Source organism: Bombina bombina, chromosome 4, assembly GCF_027579735.1.
Source record: "Bombina bombina isolate aBomBom1 chromosome 4, aBomBom1.pri, whole genome shotgun sequence".
NCBI lineage: Eukaryota > Metazoa > Chordata > Amphibia > Anura > Bombinatoridae > Bombina > Bombina bombina.
The window spans coordinates 26,465,855-26,486,264 of NC_069502.1; the positions used below are offsets into that span (position 1 = coordinate 26,465,855).

The 20,410-nt window shown below is 29.3% G+C and overlaps 1 protein-coding gene across 2 annotated transcripts in view; it reads right to left on the reverse strand.

Moving 5' to 3' along the window:
• LOC128655855 (WAP four-disulfide core domain protein 3-like) overlaps window positions 1–20,021 on the reverse strand; it is a 52,072-nt gene extending 32,051 nt beyond the window's left edge. Inside the window, exon 1 of one of the 2 annotated variants that reach the window (XM_053709426.1) lies at window positions 19,868–20,021. In XM_053709426.1, the coding sequence (XP_053565401.1) occupies window positions 19,868–19,943 (76 nt within the window). In that variant the 5' untranslated portion in view covers window positions 19,944–20,021. The remainder of the gene's footprint in view (window positions 1–19,867) is intronic. The other variant, XM_053709427.1, reaches the window with a different exon arrangement.
• Window positions 20,022–20,410: the final 389 nt, after the last annotated feature.

The window sequence follows — 20,410 nt, forward strand, 5'->3', positions numbered from 1 at the left end:
ATTAATCATGTAATATTTATTGGTATAACGATCTCACTTGCCTGTATTTACTACTAAGGGTTTATTAATCATGTAATATTTATTAGTATAATGCTCTGACTTGCCTGTTTATACTAACTAAGGGTTAAATAATCATGTAATATTTCTTGGTATAATGCTGTCACTTGCCTGTATTTACTACCTAAGGGTTAATTAATCATGTAATATTTATTGGTATAATGCTCTCACTCGTCTGTATTTACTACCTAAGGGTTAATTAGTCATGTAATATTTATTGGTATAATGCTCTCACTCGTCTGTATTCTCTACCGAAGGGTTAATTAATCATGTAATATTTCTTGGTATAATGCTCTCACTCGTCTGTATTTACTACCTAAGGGTTAATTAGTCATGTAATATTTCTTGGTATAATGCTCTCACTCGTCTGTATTTACTACCTAAGGGTTAATTAATCATGTAATATTTATTGGTATAATGCTCTCACTCGTCTGTATTTACTACCTAAGGGTTAATTAATCATGTAATATTTATTGGTATAATGCTCTCACTCGTCTGTATTTACTACCTAAGGGTTAATTAATCATGTAATATTTATTGGTATAATGCTCTCACTCGTCTGTATTTACTACCTAAGGGTTAATTAATCATGTAATATTTATTGGTATAACGCTCTCACTTGCCTGTATTTACTCCCTAAGGGTTAATTAATTATGTAATAGTTATTAATATAATGCTCTCACTTGTCTGTATTTACTACCTAAGGGTTAATTAATCATGTAATATTTATTGGTATAATTATCTCACTTGCCTGTATTTACTACCTAAGGGTAAATTAATCATGAAATATTTCTTGGTATAATGCTCTCACTTGCCTGTATGTACTCCCTAAGGGTTAATTAATCATGTAATAGTTATTAATTTAATGCTCTCACTTGTCTGTATTTACTACCTAAGGGTTAATTAATCATGTAATATTTATTGGTATAATTATCTCACTTGCCTGTATTTACTACCTAAGGGTAAATTAATCATGTAATATTTCTTGGTATTATGATCACACTCACCTGTATTTACTACCTAAGGGTTCATTAATCATGTAATATTTATTGGTATAAAGCTCTCACTAACCTGTATTTACTACCTAAGGGTTAATTAATCATTTAATATTTATTGGTATAATGCTCTTACTCATCTGTACTTACTACCTAAGGGTTAATTAATCATGTATTATTTATTGTTATAATGCTCTAACTTGCCTGTATTTACTACCTAAGGGTTAATTAATCATGTAATATTTATTAGTATAATTCTCTCCCTCACCTGTATCTACTACCTAAGGGTTAATTAATCATGCAATATTTATTGGTATAATGCTCTCACTAACCTGTATTTACCACCTAAGGGTTAATTAATCATGTAAAATTTATTGGTATAATGCTCTCACTCACCTGTATTTACTACCTAAGGGTTAATTAATCATGTAATATTTATTGGTAAAATGCTCTCACTCACCTGTTTTTACTACCTAAGGGTTAATTAATCATGTAATATTTATTGGTATACTAATCTCACTCGTCTGTATTTACTACCTAAGGGTTAATTAATCATGTAACATTTATTGGTATAATGCTCTCAATCACCTGTTTTTACTACCTAAAGGTTAATTAATCATGTAATATTTATTGGTATAATGCTCTCACTTGCCTGTATTTACTACCTAAGGTTTAATTAATCATGTAATATATATTGGTATAATGCTCTCACTTTCCTGTATTTACTACCTAAGGTTTAATTAATCATGTAATATTTATTGGTATAATGCTCTCACTCACCTGTATTTACTACCTAAGGGTTAATTAATCTTGTAATATTTATTGGTATAATGCTCTCACTCGCCTGTATTTACTACCTAAGGTTTAATTAATCATGTAATATTTATTGGTATAATGCTCTCACTTGCCTGTATTTACTACCTAAGGGTTAATTAATCATGTAATATTCATTGATATAATGCTCTCACTTGTCTGTATTTACTACCTAAGGGTTAATTAATCATGTAATATTTATTGGTATAATGCTCTCACTTGCCTGTATTTACTACCTATGGATTAATTAATCATGTAATATTTATTGGTATAATGCACTCACTTGCCTGTATTTACTACCTAAGGGTTAATTAATCATGTAATATTTATTGGTATAATGCTCTCACTTGTCCGTATTTACTACCTAAGGGTTAATTAATCATGTAATATGTATTGGTATAATGCTCTCACTCACCTGTATTTACTACCTAAGGTTTAATTAATCATGTAATATTTATTGGTATAATTCTCTAACTCGTCTGTATTTACCACCTAAGGGTTAATTAATCATGTAATATTTATTGGTATAATGATCTCACTCACCTGTATTTACTACCTAAGGGTTAATTAAGCATGTAATATTTATTTCTATAATTCTCTCACTCACCTGTATTTACTACCTAAGGGTTAATTAATCATGTAATATTTATTGGTATAATTCTCTCACTCACCTGTATTTACTACCTAAGGGTTAATTAATCATGTAATATTTATTGGTATAATGCTCTCACTCGCCTGTATTTACTACCTAAGGGTTAATTAATCATGTAATATTTATTAGTATAATGATCTCACTTGTCTGTATTTACTACCTAAGGGTTAAATAATCATGTAATATTTATTGGTATAATGATCTCACTTGCCTGTATTTACTACCTATGGATTAATTAATCATGTAATATTTATTGGTATAATGCTCTCACCTGTATTTACTACCTAAGGGTAAAATAATCATGTAATATTTGTTGGTATAATGCTCTCACTCGCCTGTATTTAATACCTAAGGGTTAATTAATCATGTAATATTTCTTGGTATAATGCTCTCACTCACCTGTTTTTACTACCTAAGGGTTAATTAATCATGTACTATTTATTGGTATAATGCTCTCACTCACCTGTATTTACTACCTAAGGGTTAATTAATCATGTACTATTTATTGGTATAATTCTCTCACTTGCCGTATTTACTACCTAAGGGTTAATTAATCATGTAATATTTATTGGTATAATGCTCTCAGTTGTCTGTATTTACTACCTAAGGATTAATTAATCATGTAATATTTATTGGTATAATTCTCTCACTTGCCGTATTTAATACCTAAGGGTTAATTAATTATGTAATATTTATTAGTATAATGCTCTCACTCGTCTGTATTTACTACCTAAGGGTTAATTAATCATGTAATATTTATTGGTATAATGATCTCACCTGTATTTACTACATAAGGGTTAATTAATCATGTAATATTTCTTGGTATAATGCTCTCACTCATCTGTAATTACTACCTAAGGGTTAAATAATCATGTAATATTTATTGGTATAATGCTCTCACTAACCTGTATTTACTACCTAAGGGTTAATTAATCATGTAATATTTATTGGTATAATGATCTCACTTGCCTGTATTTACTACCTATGGATTAATTAATCATGTAATATTTATTGGTATAATGCTCTCACCTGTATTTACTACGTAAGGTTTAAATAATCATGTAAAATTTGTTGGTATAATGCTCTCACTCGCCTGTATTTAATACCTAAGGGTTAATTAATCATGTAATATTTCTTGGTATAATGCTCTCACTCCCCTGTATTTACTACCTAAGGGTTAATTAATCATGTACTATGTATTGGTATAATGCTCTCACTCACCTGCATTTACTACCTAAGGGTTAATTAATCATGTAATATTTATTGGTATAATGATCTCACCTGTATTTACTACATAAGGGTTAATTAATCATGTAATATTTCTTGGTATAATGCTCTCACTCGTCTGTAATTACTACCTAAGGGTTAATTAAACATGTAATATTTATTGGTATAATGCTCTCACTCACCTGTTTTTACTACCTAAGGGTTAATTAATAATGTAATATTTATTGGTATAATGCTCTCACTCACCTGTATTTACTACCTAAGGGTTAATTAGTCATGTAATATTTATTAGTATAATGCTCTCACTTGCCTGTATTTAGTACCTAAGGGTTCATTAATCATGTAATATATATTGGTATAATGCTCTCACTCACCTGTATTTACTACCTAAGGGTTAATTAATCTTGTAATATTTATTGGTATAATGCTCTCACTCGCCTGTATTTACTACCTAAGGTTTAATTAATCATGTAATATTTATTGGTATAATGGTCTCACTTGCCTGTATTTACTACCTAAGGGTTAATTAATCATGTAATATTTATTGGTATAATGCTCTCACTTGCCTGTATTTACTACCTATGGATTAATTAATCATGTAATATTTATTGGTATAATGCACTCACTTGCGTGTATTTACTAACTAAGGGTTAATTAATCATGTAATATTTATTGGTATTATTCTCTCACTTGCCGTATTTACTACCTAAGGGTTAATTAATTATGTAATATTTATTAGTATAATGCTCTCACTCGTCTGTATTTACTACCTAAGGGTTAATTAATCATGTAATATTTATTGGTATAATGATCTCACCTGTATTTACTACATAAGGGTTAATTAATAATGTAATATTTATTGGTATAATGCTCTCACTCACCTGTATTTACTACCTAAGGGTTAATTAATCATGTAATATTTATTAGTATAATGCTCTCACTTGTCTGTATTTACTACCTAAGGGTTAATTAATCATGTAATATTTATTGGTATAATGTTCTCACTTGCCTGTATTTACTAACTAAGGGTTAATTAATCATGTAATATTTATTGGTATAATGCTCTCACTTGTCTGTATTTACTACCTAAGGGTTAATTAATCATGTAATATTTATTGGTATAATGCTCTCACTTGTCTGTATTTACTACCTAAGGGTTAATTAATCATGTAATATTTATTAGTATAATGCTCTCACTCGCCTGTATTTACTCACTAAGGGTTAATTAATCATGTAATATTTATTGGTATTATGCTCTCACTCGTCTGTATTTACTCACTAAGGGTTAATTAATCATATAATATTTATTGGTATAATGCTCTCACTCATTTGTATTTACTACCTAAGGGTTAATTAATCGTGTAATATTTATTGGTATAACGATCTCACTTGCCTGTATTTACTACCTAAGGGTTAATTAATCATATAAAATTTCTTGGTATAATGCTCTCACTTGTCTGTATTTACTACCTAAGGGTTAATTAATCATGTAATATGTATTGGAATAATGCTCTCACTCACCTGTATTTACTACCTAAGGGTTAATTAATCATGTAATATTTATTATTATAATTCTCTAACTCGTCTGTATTTACCACCTAAGGGTTAATTAATCATGTAATATTTATTGGTATAATGCTCTCACTTGCCTGTATTTACTACCTATGGATTAATTAATCATGTAATATTTATTGGTATAATGCACTCACTTGCGTGTATTTACTAACTAAGGGTTAATTAATCATGTAATATTTATAGGTATAATGCTCTCACTCACCTGTATTTACTACCTAAGGGTTAATTAATCATGTAATATGTATTGGCATAATGCTCTCACTCACCTGTATTTACTACCTAAGGGTTAATTAATCATGTAAAATTTATTGGTATAATTCTCTAACTCGTCTGTATTTACCACCTAAGGGTTAATTAATCATGTAATATTTATTGGTATAATGATCTCACTCACCTGTATTTACTACCTAAGGGTTAATTCATCATGTAATATTTATTGGTATAATTCTCTCACTCACCTGTATTTACTACCTAAGGGTTAATTAATCATGTAATATTTATTGGTATAATGCTCTCACTTGCCTGTATTTACTACCTAAGGGTTAATTAATCATTTAATATTTATTGGTATAATGATCTCACTTGTCTGTATTTACTACCTAAGGGTTAAATAATCATGTAATATTTATTGGTATAATGATCTCACTTGCCTGTATTTACTACCTATGGATTAATTAATCATGTAATATTTCTTGGTATAATGCTCTCACTCACCTGTATTTACTACCTAAGGGTAAAATAATCATGTAATATTTGTTGGTATAATGCTCTCACTCGCCTGTATTTAATACCTAAGGGTTAATTAATCATGTAATATTTCTTGGTATAATGCTCTCACTCACCTGTTTTTACTACCTAAGGGTTAATTAATCATGTACTATTTATTGGTATAATGCTCTCACTCACCTGTATTTACTACCTAAGGGTTAATTAATCATGTACTATTTATTGGTATAATTCTCTCACTTGCCGTATTCACTACCTAAGGGTTAATTAATCATGTAATATTTATTGGTATAATGCTCTCAGTTGTCTGTATTTACTGCCTAAGGATTAATTAATCATGTAATATTTATTGGTATAATTCTCTCACTTGCCGTATTTACTACCTAAGGGTTAATTAATTATGTAATATTTATTAGTATAATGCTCTCACTCGTCTGTATTTACTACCTAAGGGTTAATTAATCATGTAATATTTATTGGTATAATGAGCTCACCTGTATTTACTACATAAGGGTTAATTAATCATGTAATATTTCTTGGTATAATGCTCTCACTCGTCTGTAATTACTACCTAAGGGTTAATTAAACATGTAATATTTATTGGTATAATGCTCTCACTCACCTGTTTTTACTACCTAAGGGTTATTTAATAATGTAATATTTATTGGTATAATGCTCTCACTCACCTGTATTTACTACCTAAGGGTTAATTAATCATGTAATATTTATTAGTATAATGCTCTCACTTGTCTGTATTTACTACCTAAGGGTTAATTAATCATGTAATATTTATTGGTATAATGTTCTCACTTGCCTGTATTTACTAACTAAGGGTTAATTAATCATGTAATATTTATTGGTATAATGCTCTCACTTGTCTGTATTTACTACCTAAGGGTTAATTAATCATGTAATATTTATTGGTATAATGCTCTCACTTGTCTGTATTTACTACCTAAGGGTTAATTAATCATGTAATATTTATTAGTATAATGCTCTCACTCACCTGTATTTACTCACTAAGGGTTAATTAATCATGTAATATTTATTGGTATTATGCTCTCACTCGTCTGTATTTACTCACTAAGGGTTAATTAATCATATAATATTTATTGGTATAATGCTCTCACTCATCTGTATTTACTACCTAAGGGTTAATTAATCGTGTAATATTTATTGGTATAACGATCTCACTTGCCTGTATTTACTACCTAAGGGTTAATTAATCGTGTAATATTTATTGGTATAACGATCTCACTTGCCTGTATTTACTACCTAAGGGTTAATTAATCATATAATATTTCTTGGTATAATGCTCTCACTTGTCTGTATTTACTACCTAAGGGTTAATTAATCATGTAATATGTATTGGTATAATGCTCTCACTCACCTGTATTTACTACCTAAGGGTTAATTAATCATGTAATATTTATTGGTATCATTCTCTAACTCGTCTGTATTTACCACCTAAGGGTTAATTAATCATGTAATATTTATTGGTATAATGATCTCACTCACCTGTATTTACTACCTAAGGGTTAATTAATCATGTAATATTTATTTCTGTAATTCTCTCACTCACCTGTATTTACTACCTAAGGGTAAATTAATCATGTAATATTTATTGGTATAATTCTCTCACTCACCTGTATTTACTACCTAAGGGTTAATTAATCATGTAATATTTATTGGTATAATGCTCTCACTTGCCTGTATTTACTACCTATGGGTTAATTAATCATGTAATATTTATTGGTATAATGATCTCACTTGTCTGTATTTACTACCTAAGGGTTAAATAATCATGTAATATTTATTGGTATAATGCTCTCACTAACCTGTATTTACTACCTAAGGGTTAATTAATCATGTAATATTTATTGGTATAATGATCTCACTTGCCTGTATTTACTACCTATGGATTAATTAATCATGTAATATTTATTGGTATAATGCTCTCACCTGTATTTACTACGTAAGGGTTAAATAATCATGTAATATTTGTTGGTATAATGCTCTCACTCGCCTGTATTTAATACCTAAGGGTTAATTAATCATGTAATATTTCTTCGTATAATGCTCTCACTCACCTGTATTTACTACCTAAGGGTTAATTAATCATGTACTATTTATTGGTATAATGCTCTCGCTCACCTGTATTTACTACCTAAGGGTTAATTAATCATGTACTATTTATTGGTATAATTCTCTCACTTGCCGTATTTACTACCTAAGGGTTAATTAATCATGTAATATTTATTGGTATAATGCTCTCAGTTGTCTGTATTTACTACCTAAGGATTAATTAATCATGTAATATTTATTGGTATAATTCTCTCACTTGCCGTATTTACTACTTAAGGGTTAATTAATCATGTAATATTTATTAGTATAATGCTCTCACTCGTCTGTATTTACTACCTAAGGGTTAATTAATCATGTAATATTTATTGGTATAATGATCTCACCTGTATTTACTACATAAGGGTTAATTAATCATGTAATATTTCTTGGTATAATGCTCTCACTCATCTGAAATTACTACCTAAGGGTTAATTAATAATGTAATATTTATTGGTATAATGCTCTCACTCACCTGTTTTTACTACCTAAGGGTTAATTAATAATGTAATATTTATTGGTATAACAATCTCACTTGTCTGTATTTACTACCTAAGGGTTAATTAATCATGTAATATTTATTGGTATAATGTTCTCACTTGCCTGTATTTACTACCTAAGGGTTAATTAATCATGTAATATTTATTAGTATAATGCTCTCACTTGTCTGTATTTACTACCTAAGGGTTAATTAATCATGTAATATTTATTGGTATAATGCTCTCACTTGTCTGTATTTACTACCTATGGGTTAATTAATCATGTAATATTTATTAGTATAATGCTCTCACTCGCCTGTATTTACTCACTATTGGTTAATTAATCATGTAATATTTATTGGTATAATGGTCTCACTCGTCTGTATTTACTCACTAAGGGTTAATTAATCATGTAATATTTATTGGTATAATGCTCTCACTCATCTGTATTTACTACCTAAGGGTTAATTAATTGTGTAATATTTATTGGTATAACGATTTTACTTGCCTGTATTTACTACCTAAGGGTTAATTAATCATATAATATTTCTTGGTATAATGCTCTCACTCGTCTGTATTTACTACCTAAGGGTTAATTAATTATGCAATATTTATTGGTATAATGCTCTCACTAACCTGTATTCACTACCTAAGGGTTAATTAATCATATAATATTTCTTGGTATAATGCTCTCACTCATCTGTATTTACTACCTAAGAGTTAATTAATCATGTAATATTTATTGGTATAATGCTCTCACTCACCTGTTTTTACTACCTAAGGGTTAATTAATCATGTACTATTTATTGGTATAATTCTCTCACTTGCCGTATTTACTACCTAAGGGTTAATTAATCATGTAATATTTATTGGTATAATGCTCTCAGTTTTCTGTATTTACTACCTAAGGATTAATTAATCATGTAATATTTATTGGTATAATTCTCTCACTTGCCGTATTTACTACCTAAGGGTTAATTAATTATGTAATATTTATTAGTATAATGCTCTCACTCGTCTGTATTTACTACCTAAGGGTTAATTAATCATGTAATATTTATTGGTATAATGATCTCACCTGTATTTACTACATAAGGGTTAATTAATCATGTAATATTTCTTGGTACAATGCTCTCACTCGTCTGTAATTACTACCTAAGGGTTAATTATACATGTAATATTTATTTGTATAATGCTCTCACTCACCTGTTTTTACTACCTAAGGGTTAATTAATAATGTAATATTTATTGGTATAATGCTCTCACTCACCTGTATTTACTACCTAAGGGTTAATTAATCATGTAATATTTATTAGTATAATGCTCTCACTTGTCTGTATTTACTACCTAAGGGTTAATTAATCATGTAATATTTATTGGTATAATGTTCTCACTTGCCTGTATTTACTAACTAAGGGTTAATTAATCATGTAATATTTATTGGTATAATGCTCTCACTTGTCTGTATTTACTACCTAAGGGTTAATTAATCATGTAATATTTATTGGTATAATGCTCTCACTTGTCTGTATTTACTACCTAAGGGTTAATTAATCATGTAATATTTATTAGTATAATGCTCTCACTCACCTGTATTTACTCACTAAGGGTTAATTAATCATGTAATATTTATTGGTATTATGCTCTCACTCGTCTGTATTTACTCACTAAGGGTTAATTAATCATATAATATTTATTGGTATAATGCTCTCACTCATCTGTATTTACTACCTAAGGGTTAATTAATCGTGTAATATTTATTGGTATAACGATCTCACTTGCCTGTATTTACTACCTAAGTTTTAATTAATCGTGTAATATTTATTGGTATAACGATCTCACTTGCCTGTATTTACTACCTAAGGGTTAATTAATCATATAATATTTCTTGGTATAATGCTCTCACTTGTCTGTATTTACTACCTAAGGGTTAATTAATCATGTAATATGTATTGGTATAATGCTCTCACTCACCTGTATTTACTACCTAAGGGTTAATTAATCATGTAATATTTATTGGTATCATTCTCTAACTCGTCTGTATTTACCACCTAAGGGTTAATTAATCATGTAATATTTATTGGTATAATGATCTCACTCACCTGTATTTACTACCTAAGGGTTAATTAATCATGTAATATTTATTTATGTAATTCTCTCACTCACCTGTATTTACTACCTAAGGGTAAATTAATCATGTAATATTTATTGGTATAATTCTCTCACTCACCTGTATTTACTACCTAAGGGTTAATTAATCATGTAATATTTGTTGGTATAATGCTCTCACTTGCCTGTATTTACTACCTATGGGTTAATTAATCATGTAATATATATTGGTATAATGATCTCACTTGTCTGTATTTACTACCTAAGGGTTAAATAATCATGTAATATTTATTGGTATAATGCTCTCACTAACCTGTATTTACTACCTAAGGGTTAATTAATCATGTAATATTTATTGGTATAATGATCTCACTTGCCTGTATTTACTACCTATGGATTAATTAATCATGTAATATTTATTGGTATAATGCTCTCACCTGTATTTACTACGTAAGGGTTAAATAATCATGTAATATTTGTTGGTATAATGCTCTCACTCGCCTGTATTTAATACCTAAGGGTTAATTAATCATGTAATATTTCTTGGTATAATGCTCTCACTCACCTGTATTTACTACCTAAGGGTTAATTAATCATGTACTATTTATTGGTATAATGCTCTCACTCACCTGTATTTACTACCTAAGGGTTAATTAAACATGTACTATTTATTGGTATAATTCTCTCACTTGCCGTATTTACTACCTAAGGGTTAATTAATCATGTAATATTTATTTGTATAATGCTCTCAGTTGTCTGTATTTACTACCTAAGGATTAATTAATCATGTAATATTTATTGGTATAATTCTCTCACTTGCCGTATTTACTACTTAAGGGTTAATTAATCATGTAATATTTATTAGTATAATGCTCTCACTCGTCTGTATTTACTACCTAAGGGTTAATTAATCATGTAATATTTATTGGTATAATGATCTCACCTGTATTTACTACATAAGGGTTAATTAATCATGTAATATTTATTGGTATAATGCTCTCACTCATCTGTAATTACTACCTAAGGGTTAATTAATCATGTAATATTTATTGGTATAATGCTCTCACTCACCTGTTTTTACTACCTAAGGGTTAATTAATAATGTAATATTTATTGGTATAATGCTCTCACTCACCTGTATTTACTACCTAAGGGTTAATTAATCATGTAATATTTATTGGTATAATGTTCTCACTTGCCTGTATTTACTACCTAAGTGTTAATTAATCATGTAATATTTATTAGTATAATGCTCTCACTCGCCTGTATTTACTCACTAAGGGTTAATTAATCATGTAATATTTATTGGTATAATGGTCTCACTCGTCTGTATTTACTCACTTAGGGTTAATTAATCATGTAATATTTATTGGTATAATGCTCTCACTCATCTGTATTTACTACCTAAGGGTTAATTAATCATGTAATATTTATTGGTATAATGCTCTCACTTGTCTGTATTTACTACCTAAGGGTTAATTAATCATGTAATATTTATTAGTATAATGCTCTCACTCGCCTGTATTTACTCACTAAGGGTTAATTAATCATGTAATATTTATTGGTATGATGGTCTCACTCGTCTGTATTTACTCACTAAGGGTTAATTAATCATGTAATATTTATTGGTATAATGCTCTCACTCATCTGTATTTACTACCTAAGGGTTAATTAATTGTGTAATATTTATTGGTATAACGATCTCACTTGCCTGTATTTACTACCTAAGGGTTAATTTATCGTGTAATATTTATTGGTATAACGATTTTACTTGCCTGTATTTACTACCTAAGGGTTAATTAATCATATAATATTTATTGGTATAATGCTCTCACTAACCTGTATTCACTACCTAAGGGTTAATTAATCATATAATATTTCTTGGTATAATGCTCTCACTCGTCTGTATTTACTACCTAAGGGTTAATTAATCATGTAATATTTATTGGTATAATGCTCTCACTCTCCTGGTATTTACTAACTAAGGGTTAATTAATCATGTAATATGTATTGGTATAATGCTCTCACTTGCCTGTATTTACTGCCTAAGGGTTAATTAATCATGTAATATTTATTGGTATAATGCTCTCACTCGTCTGTATTTACTACCTAAGGGTTAATTAATCATGTAATATTTATTGGTATAACACTCTCACTTGCCTGTATTTACTCCCTATGGGTTAATTAATCATGTAATATTTATTGGTATAATGCTCTCACTAGTCTGTATTTACTACCTAACGTTTAATTAATCATGTAATATTTATTGGTATAATGCTCTCACTCGTCTGTATTTACTACCTAAGGGTTAATTAATCATGTAATATTTCTTGGTATAATGCTCTCAGTTGCCTGTATTTACTACCTAATGGTTAATTAATCATGTAATATTTATTGGTATAAAGCTCTCACTTGCCTGTATTTACTACCTAAGGTTAATTAATCATGTAATATTTACTGGTATAATGCTCTTACTCACCTGTTTTTACTACCTAAGGGTTAATTAATCATGTAATATTTATTGGTATAATGGTCTCACTCGTCTGTATTTACTACCTAAGGGTTAATTAGTCATGTTATATTTCTTGGTATAATGCTCTCACTTGTCTGTATTTACTACCTAAGGGTTAATTAATCATGTAATATTTATTGGTATAATGGTCTCACTTGCCTGTATTTACTACCTAAGGGTTAATTAATCATGTAATATTTACTGGTATAATGCTCTCACTCACCTGTTTTTACTACCTAAGTGTTAATTAATCATGTAATATTTATTAGTATAATGCTCTCACTCGCCTGTATTTACTCACTAAGGGTTAATTAATCATGTAATATTTATTGGTATAATGGTCTCACTCGTCTGTATTTACTCACTAAGGGTTAATTAATCATATAATATTTATTGGTATAATGCTCTCACTCATCTGTATTTACTACCTAAGGGTTAATTAATCGTGTAATATTTATTGGTATAACGATCTCACTTGCCTGTATTTACTACCTAAGTTTTAATTAATCGTGTAATATTTATTGGTATAACGATCTCACTTGCCTGTATTTACTACCTAAGGGTTAATTAATCATATAATATTTCTTGGTATAATGCTCTCACTTGTCTGTATTTACTACCTAAGGGTTAATTAATCATGTAATATGTATTGGTATAATGCTCTCACTCACCTGTATTTACTACCTAAGGGTTAATTAATCATGTAATATTTATTGGTATCATTCTCTAACTCGTCTGTATTTACCACCTAAGGGTTAATTAATCATGTAATATTTATTGGTATAATGATCTCACTCACCTGTATTTACTACCTAAGGGTTAATTAATCATGTAATATTTATTTATGTAATTCTCTCACTCACCTGTATTTACTACCTAAGGGTAAATTAATCATGTAATATTTATTGGTATAATTCTCTCACTCACCTGTATTTACTACCTAAGGGTTAATTAATCATGTAATATTTGTTGGTATAATGCTCTCACTTGCCTGTATTTACTACCTATGGGTTAATTAATCATGTAATATATATTGGTATAATGATCTCACTTGTCTGTATTTACTACCTAAGGGTTAAATAATCATGTAATATTTATTGGTATAATGCTCTCACTAACCTGTATTTACTACCTAAGGGTTAATTAATCATGTAATATTTATTGGTATAATGATCTCACTTGCCTGTATTTACTACCTATGGATTAATTAATCATGTAATATTTATTGGTATAATGCTCTCACCTGTATTTACTACGTAAGGGTTAAATAATCATGTAATATTTGTTGGTATAATGCTCTCACTCGCCTGTATTTAATACCTAAGGGTTAATTAATCATGTAATATTTCTTGGTATAATGCTCTCACTCACCTGTATTTACTACCTAAGGGTTAATTAATCATGTACTATTTATTGGTATAATGCTCTCACTCACCTGTATTTACTACCTAAGGGTTAATTAAACATGTACTATTTATTGGTATAATTCTCTCACTTGCCGTATTTACTACCTAAGGGTTAATTAATCATGTAATATTTATTTGTATAATGCTCTCAGTTGTCTGTATTTACTACCTAAGGATTAATTAATCATGTAATATTTATTGGTATAATTCTCTCACTTGCCGTATTTACTACTTAAGGGTTAATTAATCATGTAATATTTATTAGTATAATGCTCTCACTCGTCTGTATTTACTACCTAAGGGTTAATTAATCATGTAATATTTATTGGTATAATGATCTCACCTGTATTTACTACATAAGGGTTAATTAATCATGTAATATTTATTGGTATAATGCTCTCACTCATCTGTAATTACTACCTAAGGGTTAATTAATCATGTAATATTTATTGGTATAATGCTCTCACTCACCTGTTTTTACTACCTAAGGGTTAATTAATAATGTAATATTTATTGGTATAATGCTCTCACTCACCTGTATTTACTACCTAAGGGTTAATTAATCATGTAATATTTATTGGTATAATGTTCTCACTTGCCTGTATTTACTACCTAAGTGTTAATTAATCATGTAATATTTATTAGTATAATGCTCTCACTCGCCTGTATTTACTCACTAAGGGTTAATTAATCATGTAATATTTATTGGTATAATGGTCTCACTCGTCTGTATTTACTCACTTAGGGTTAATTAATCATGTAATATTTATTGGTATAATGCTCTCACTCATCTGTATTTACTACCTAAGGGTTAATTAATCATGTAATATTTATTGGTATAATGCTCTCACTTGTCTGTATTTACTACCTAAGGGTTAATTAATCATGTAATATTTATTAGTATAATGCTCTCACTCGCCTGTATTTACTCACTAAGGGTTAATTAATCATGTAATATTTATTGGTATGATGGTCTCACTCGTCTGTATTTACTCACTAAGGGTTAATTAATCATGTAATATTTATTGGTATAATGCTCTCACTCATCTGTATTTACTACCTAAGGGTTAATTAATTGTGTAATATTTATTGGTATAACGATCTCACTTGCCTGTATTTACTACCTAAGGGTTAATTTATCGTGTAATATTTATTGGTATAACGATTTTACTTGCCTGTATTTACTACCTAAGGGTTAATTAATCATATAATATTTATTGGTATAATGCTCTCACTAACCTGTATTCACTACCTAAGGGTTAATTAATAATATAATATTTCTTGGTATAATGCTCTCACTCGTCTGTATTTACTACCTAAGGGTTAATTAATCATGTAATATTTATTGGTATAATGCTCTCACTCTCCTGGTATTTACTAACTAAGGGTTAATTAATCATGTAATATGTATTGGTATAATGCTCTCACTTGCCTGTATTTACTGCCTAAGGGTTAATTAATCATGTAATATTTATTGGTATAATGCTCTCACTCGTCTGTATTTACTACCTAAGGGTTAATTAATCATGTAATATTTATTGGTATAACACTCTCACTTGCCTGTATTTACTCCCTATGGGTTAATTAATCATGTAATATTTATTGGTATAATGCTCTCACTAGTCTGTATTTACTACCTAACGTTTAATTAATCATGTAATATTTATTGGTATAATGCTCTCACTCGTCTGTATTTACTACCTAAGGGTTAATTAATCATGTAATATTTCTTGGTATAATGCTCTCAGTTGCCTGTATTTACTACCTAATGGTTAATTAATCATGTAATATTTATTGGTATAAAGCTCTCACTTGCCTGTATTTACTACCTAAGGTTAATTAATCATGTAATATTTACTGGTATAATGCTCTTACTCACCTGTTTTTACTACCTAAGGGTTAATTAATCATGTAATATTTATTGGTATAATGGTCTCACTCGTCTGTATTTACTACCTAAGGGTTAATTAGTCATGTTATATTTCTTGGTATAATGCTCTCACTTGTCTGTATTTACTACCTAAGGGTTAATTAATCATGTAATATTTATTGGTATAATGGTCTCACTTGCCTGTATTTACTACCTAAGGGTTAATTAATCATGTAATATTTACTGGTATAATGCTCTCACTCACCTGTTTTTACTACCTAAGTGTTAATTAATCATGTAATATTTATTAGTATAATGCTCTCACTCGCCTGTATTTACTCACTAAGGGTTAATTAATCATGTAATATTTATTGGTATAATGGTCTCACTCGTCTGTATTTACTCACTTAGGGTTAATTAATCATGTAATATTTATTGGTATAATGCTCTCACTCATCTGTATTTACTACCTAAGGGTTAATTAATCATGTAATATTTATTGGTATAATGCTCTCACTTGTCTGTATTTACTACCTAAGGGTTAATTAATCATGTAATATTTATTAGTATAATGCTCTCACTCGCCTGTATTTACTCACTAAGGGTTAATTAATCATGTAATATTTATTGGTATGATGGTCTCACTCGTCTGTATTTACTCACTAAGGGTTAATTAATCATGTAATATTTATTGGTATAATGCTCTCACTCATCTGTATTTACTACCTAAGGGTTAATTAATTGTGTAATATTTATTGGTATAACGATCTCACTTGCCTGTATTTACTACCTAAGGGTTAATTTATCGTGTAATATTTATTGGTATAACGATTTTACTTGCCTGTATTTACTACCTATGGTTAATTAATCATATAATATTTATTGGTATAATGCTCTCACTAACCTGTATTCACTACCTAAGGGTTAATTAATCATATAATATTTCTTGGTATAATGCTCTCACTCGTCTGTATTTACTACCTAAGGGTTAATTAATCATGTAATATTTATTGGTATAATGCTCTCACTCTCCTGGTATTTACTAACTAAGGGTTAATTAATCATGTAATATGTATTGGTATAATGCTCTCACTTGCCTGTATTTACTGAATAAGGGTTAATTAATCATGTAATATTTATTGGTATAATGCTCTCACTCGTCTGTATTTACTACCTAAGGGTTAATTAATCATGTAATATTTATTGGTATAACACTCTCACTTGCCTGTATTTACTCCCTATGGGTTAATTAATCATGTAATATTTATTGGTATAATGCTCTCACTAGTCTGTATTTACTACCTAACGTTTAATTAATCATGTAATATTTATTGGTATAATGCTCTCACTCGTCTGTATTTACTACCTAAGGGTTAATTAATCATGTAATATTTCTTGGTATAATGCTCTCAGTTGCCTGTATTTACTACCTAATGGTTAATTAATCATGTAATATTTATTGGTATAAAGCTCTCACTTGCCTGTATTTACTACCTAAGGTTAATTAATCATGTAATATTTACTGGTATAATGCTCTTACTCACCTGTTTTTACTACCTAAGGGTTAATTAATCATGTAATATTTATTGGTATAATGGTCTCACTCGTCTGTATTTACTACCTAAGGGTTAATTAGTCATGTTATATTTCTTGGTATAATGCTCTCACTTGTCTGTATTTACTACCTAAGGGTTAATTAATCATGTAATATTTATTGGTATAATGGTCTCACTTGCCTGTATTTACTACCTAAGGGTTAATTAATCATGTAATATTTACTGGTATAATGCTCTCACTCACCTGTTTTTACTACCTAAGGGTTAATTAATCATGTAATATTTATTGGTATAATGCTCTCACTCGTCTGTATTTACTCCCTAAGGGTTAATTTATCATGTAATATTTATTGGTATAATGCTCTCACTCGTCTGTATTTACTACCTAAGGGTTAATTAACCATGTAATATTTATTTGTATAATGCTCTCACTTGTCTGTATTTACTACCTATGGGTTAATTAATCATGTAATATTTATTGGTATAATGCTCTCACTCACCTGTATTTACTACTTAAGGGTTAATTAATCATGTAATATTTATTTGTATACTGCTCTCACTCGTCTGTATTTACTACCTAAGGGTTAATTAATCATGTAATATTTATTGGTATAAAGCTCTCACTAACCTGGGATTTACAAAAGCTAAATCAGGAATATTTATGAGCACTAACGCTGTTTGCAATATTACAGCTAAATCTGCACAGTCTAATTTATATTATTGTCTGTTATAATAAATAATACAACATGTAATTAATGGTGTGCACAAGCCTCTCTCATTAGCATTGCATATTATTTTCTGAAATAATAAATAATACAACAGGTATTTAGTGATGTGCACAAGCCTCTCTCATTAGCCTTACATATTATTGTCTGTAATAATAAATAATACAACAGGTATTTAGTGATGTGCACAAGCCTCTCTCATTAGCATCACATATTATTGTCTGTAATAATAAATAATACAACAGGTATTTAGTGATGTGCACAAGCCTGTATTATTAGCATCACATATTATTGTCTGTAACAATAAATAATACAACAGGTATTTAGTGATGTGCACAAGCCTCTCATTAGCATCACATATTATAGTCTGTAATAATAAATAGTACAACAGGTATTTAGTTATGTGCACAAGCCTCTCTCATTAGCATCACATATTATTGTCTGCAGTAATAAATAATACAACAGGTATTTAGTGATGTGCACAAGCCTCTCTCATTAGCATCACATATTATTGTCTGTAATAATAAATAGTACAACAGGTATTTAGTTATGTGCACAAGCCTTTCTCATTAGCATCACATATTATTGTCTGCAGTAATAAATAATACAACAGGTATTTAGTTATGTGCACAAGCCTCTCTCATTAGCATCACATATTATTGTCTGCAGTAATAAATAATACAACAGGTATTTAGTGATGTGCACAAGCCTCTCTCATTAGCATCACATATTATTGTCTGTAATAATAAATAATACAACAGGTATTTAGCGATGTGCACAAGCCTCTCTCATTAGCATCACATATTATTGTCTGTAATAATAAATAATACAACAGGTATTTAGCGATGTGCACAAGCCTCTCTCATTAGCATCACATATTATTGTCTGTAATAATAAATAATACAACAGGTATTTAGTGATGTGCACAAGCCTCTCTCATTAGCATCACATATTATTGTCTGTAATAATAAATAATACAACAGGTATTTAGTGATGTGCACAAGCCTCTCTCATTAGCATTGCATATTATTATCATATACTCACCTAGAATCTGTGCTGTGGCAGAAGTCACTGTGCCCAGAACGAGCACCAGGAGGAGGGAGCCGGTTGCTGGAGTCATGTTGGTCTCTAGTTAATGATCTGATGATTGCTCCGTCTCACACTGGGATTTATACCCTGACTTCAGTGATGAATTTAAAGGGGACAAGGAAGAAGAAAATGGTTGGGAAAGTCCACAACAACCTAAACAATCATCTAACACACCTAACATAGGTCACCCAGATCTTAGAATATCTCACATTCCAGTGATCAGAAGATATGTGTTTCATTATGTACATTATTGTGTCCTTAAGCCACGAGTCATATTGTTTGTATAATAAAGTATTGTAATATAATGCGCTGCTTTTAATTTGCTTAACCCCCTCAGCACATTGAGTTGTTTGTTAAGCGAGAGCACATTAAAGAAACCTAATTACTTCCTAAAGCACTTTATCCATACAGCAAAGTAAAGTATTTAAGGCTAGATTACAAGTGAGGCGCTAACTGTTGTGCACAAGCAAAAATGGGTTCATAGCGGCTCTTTGCACG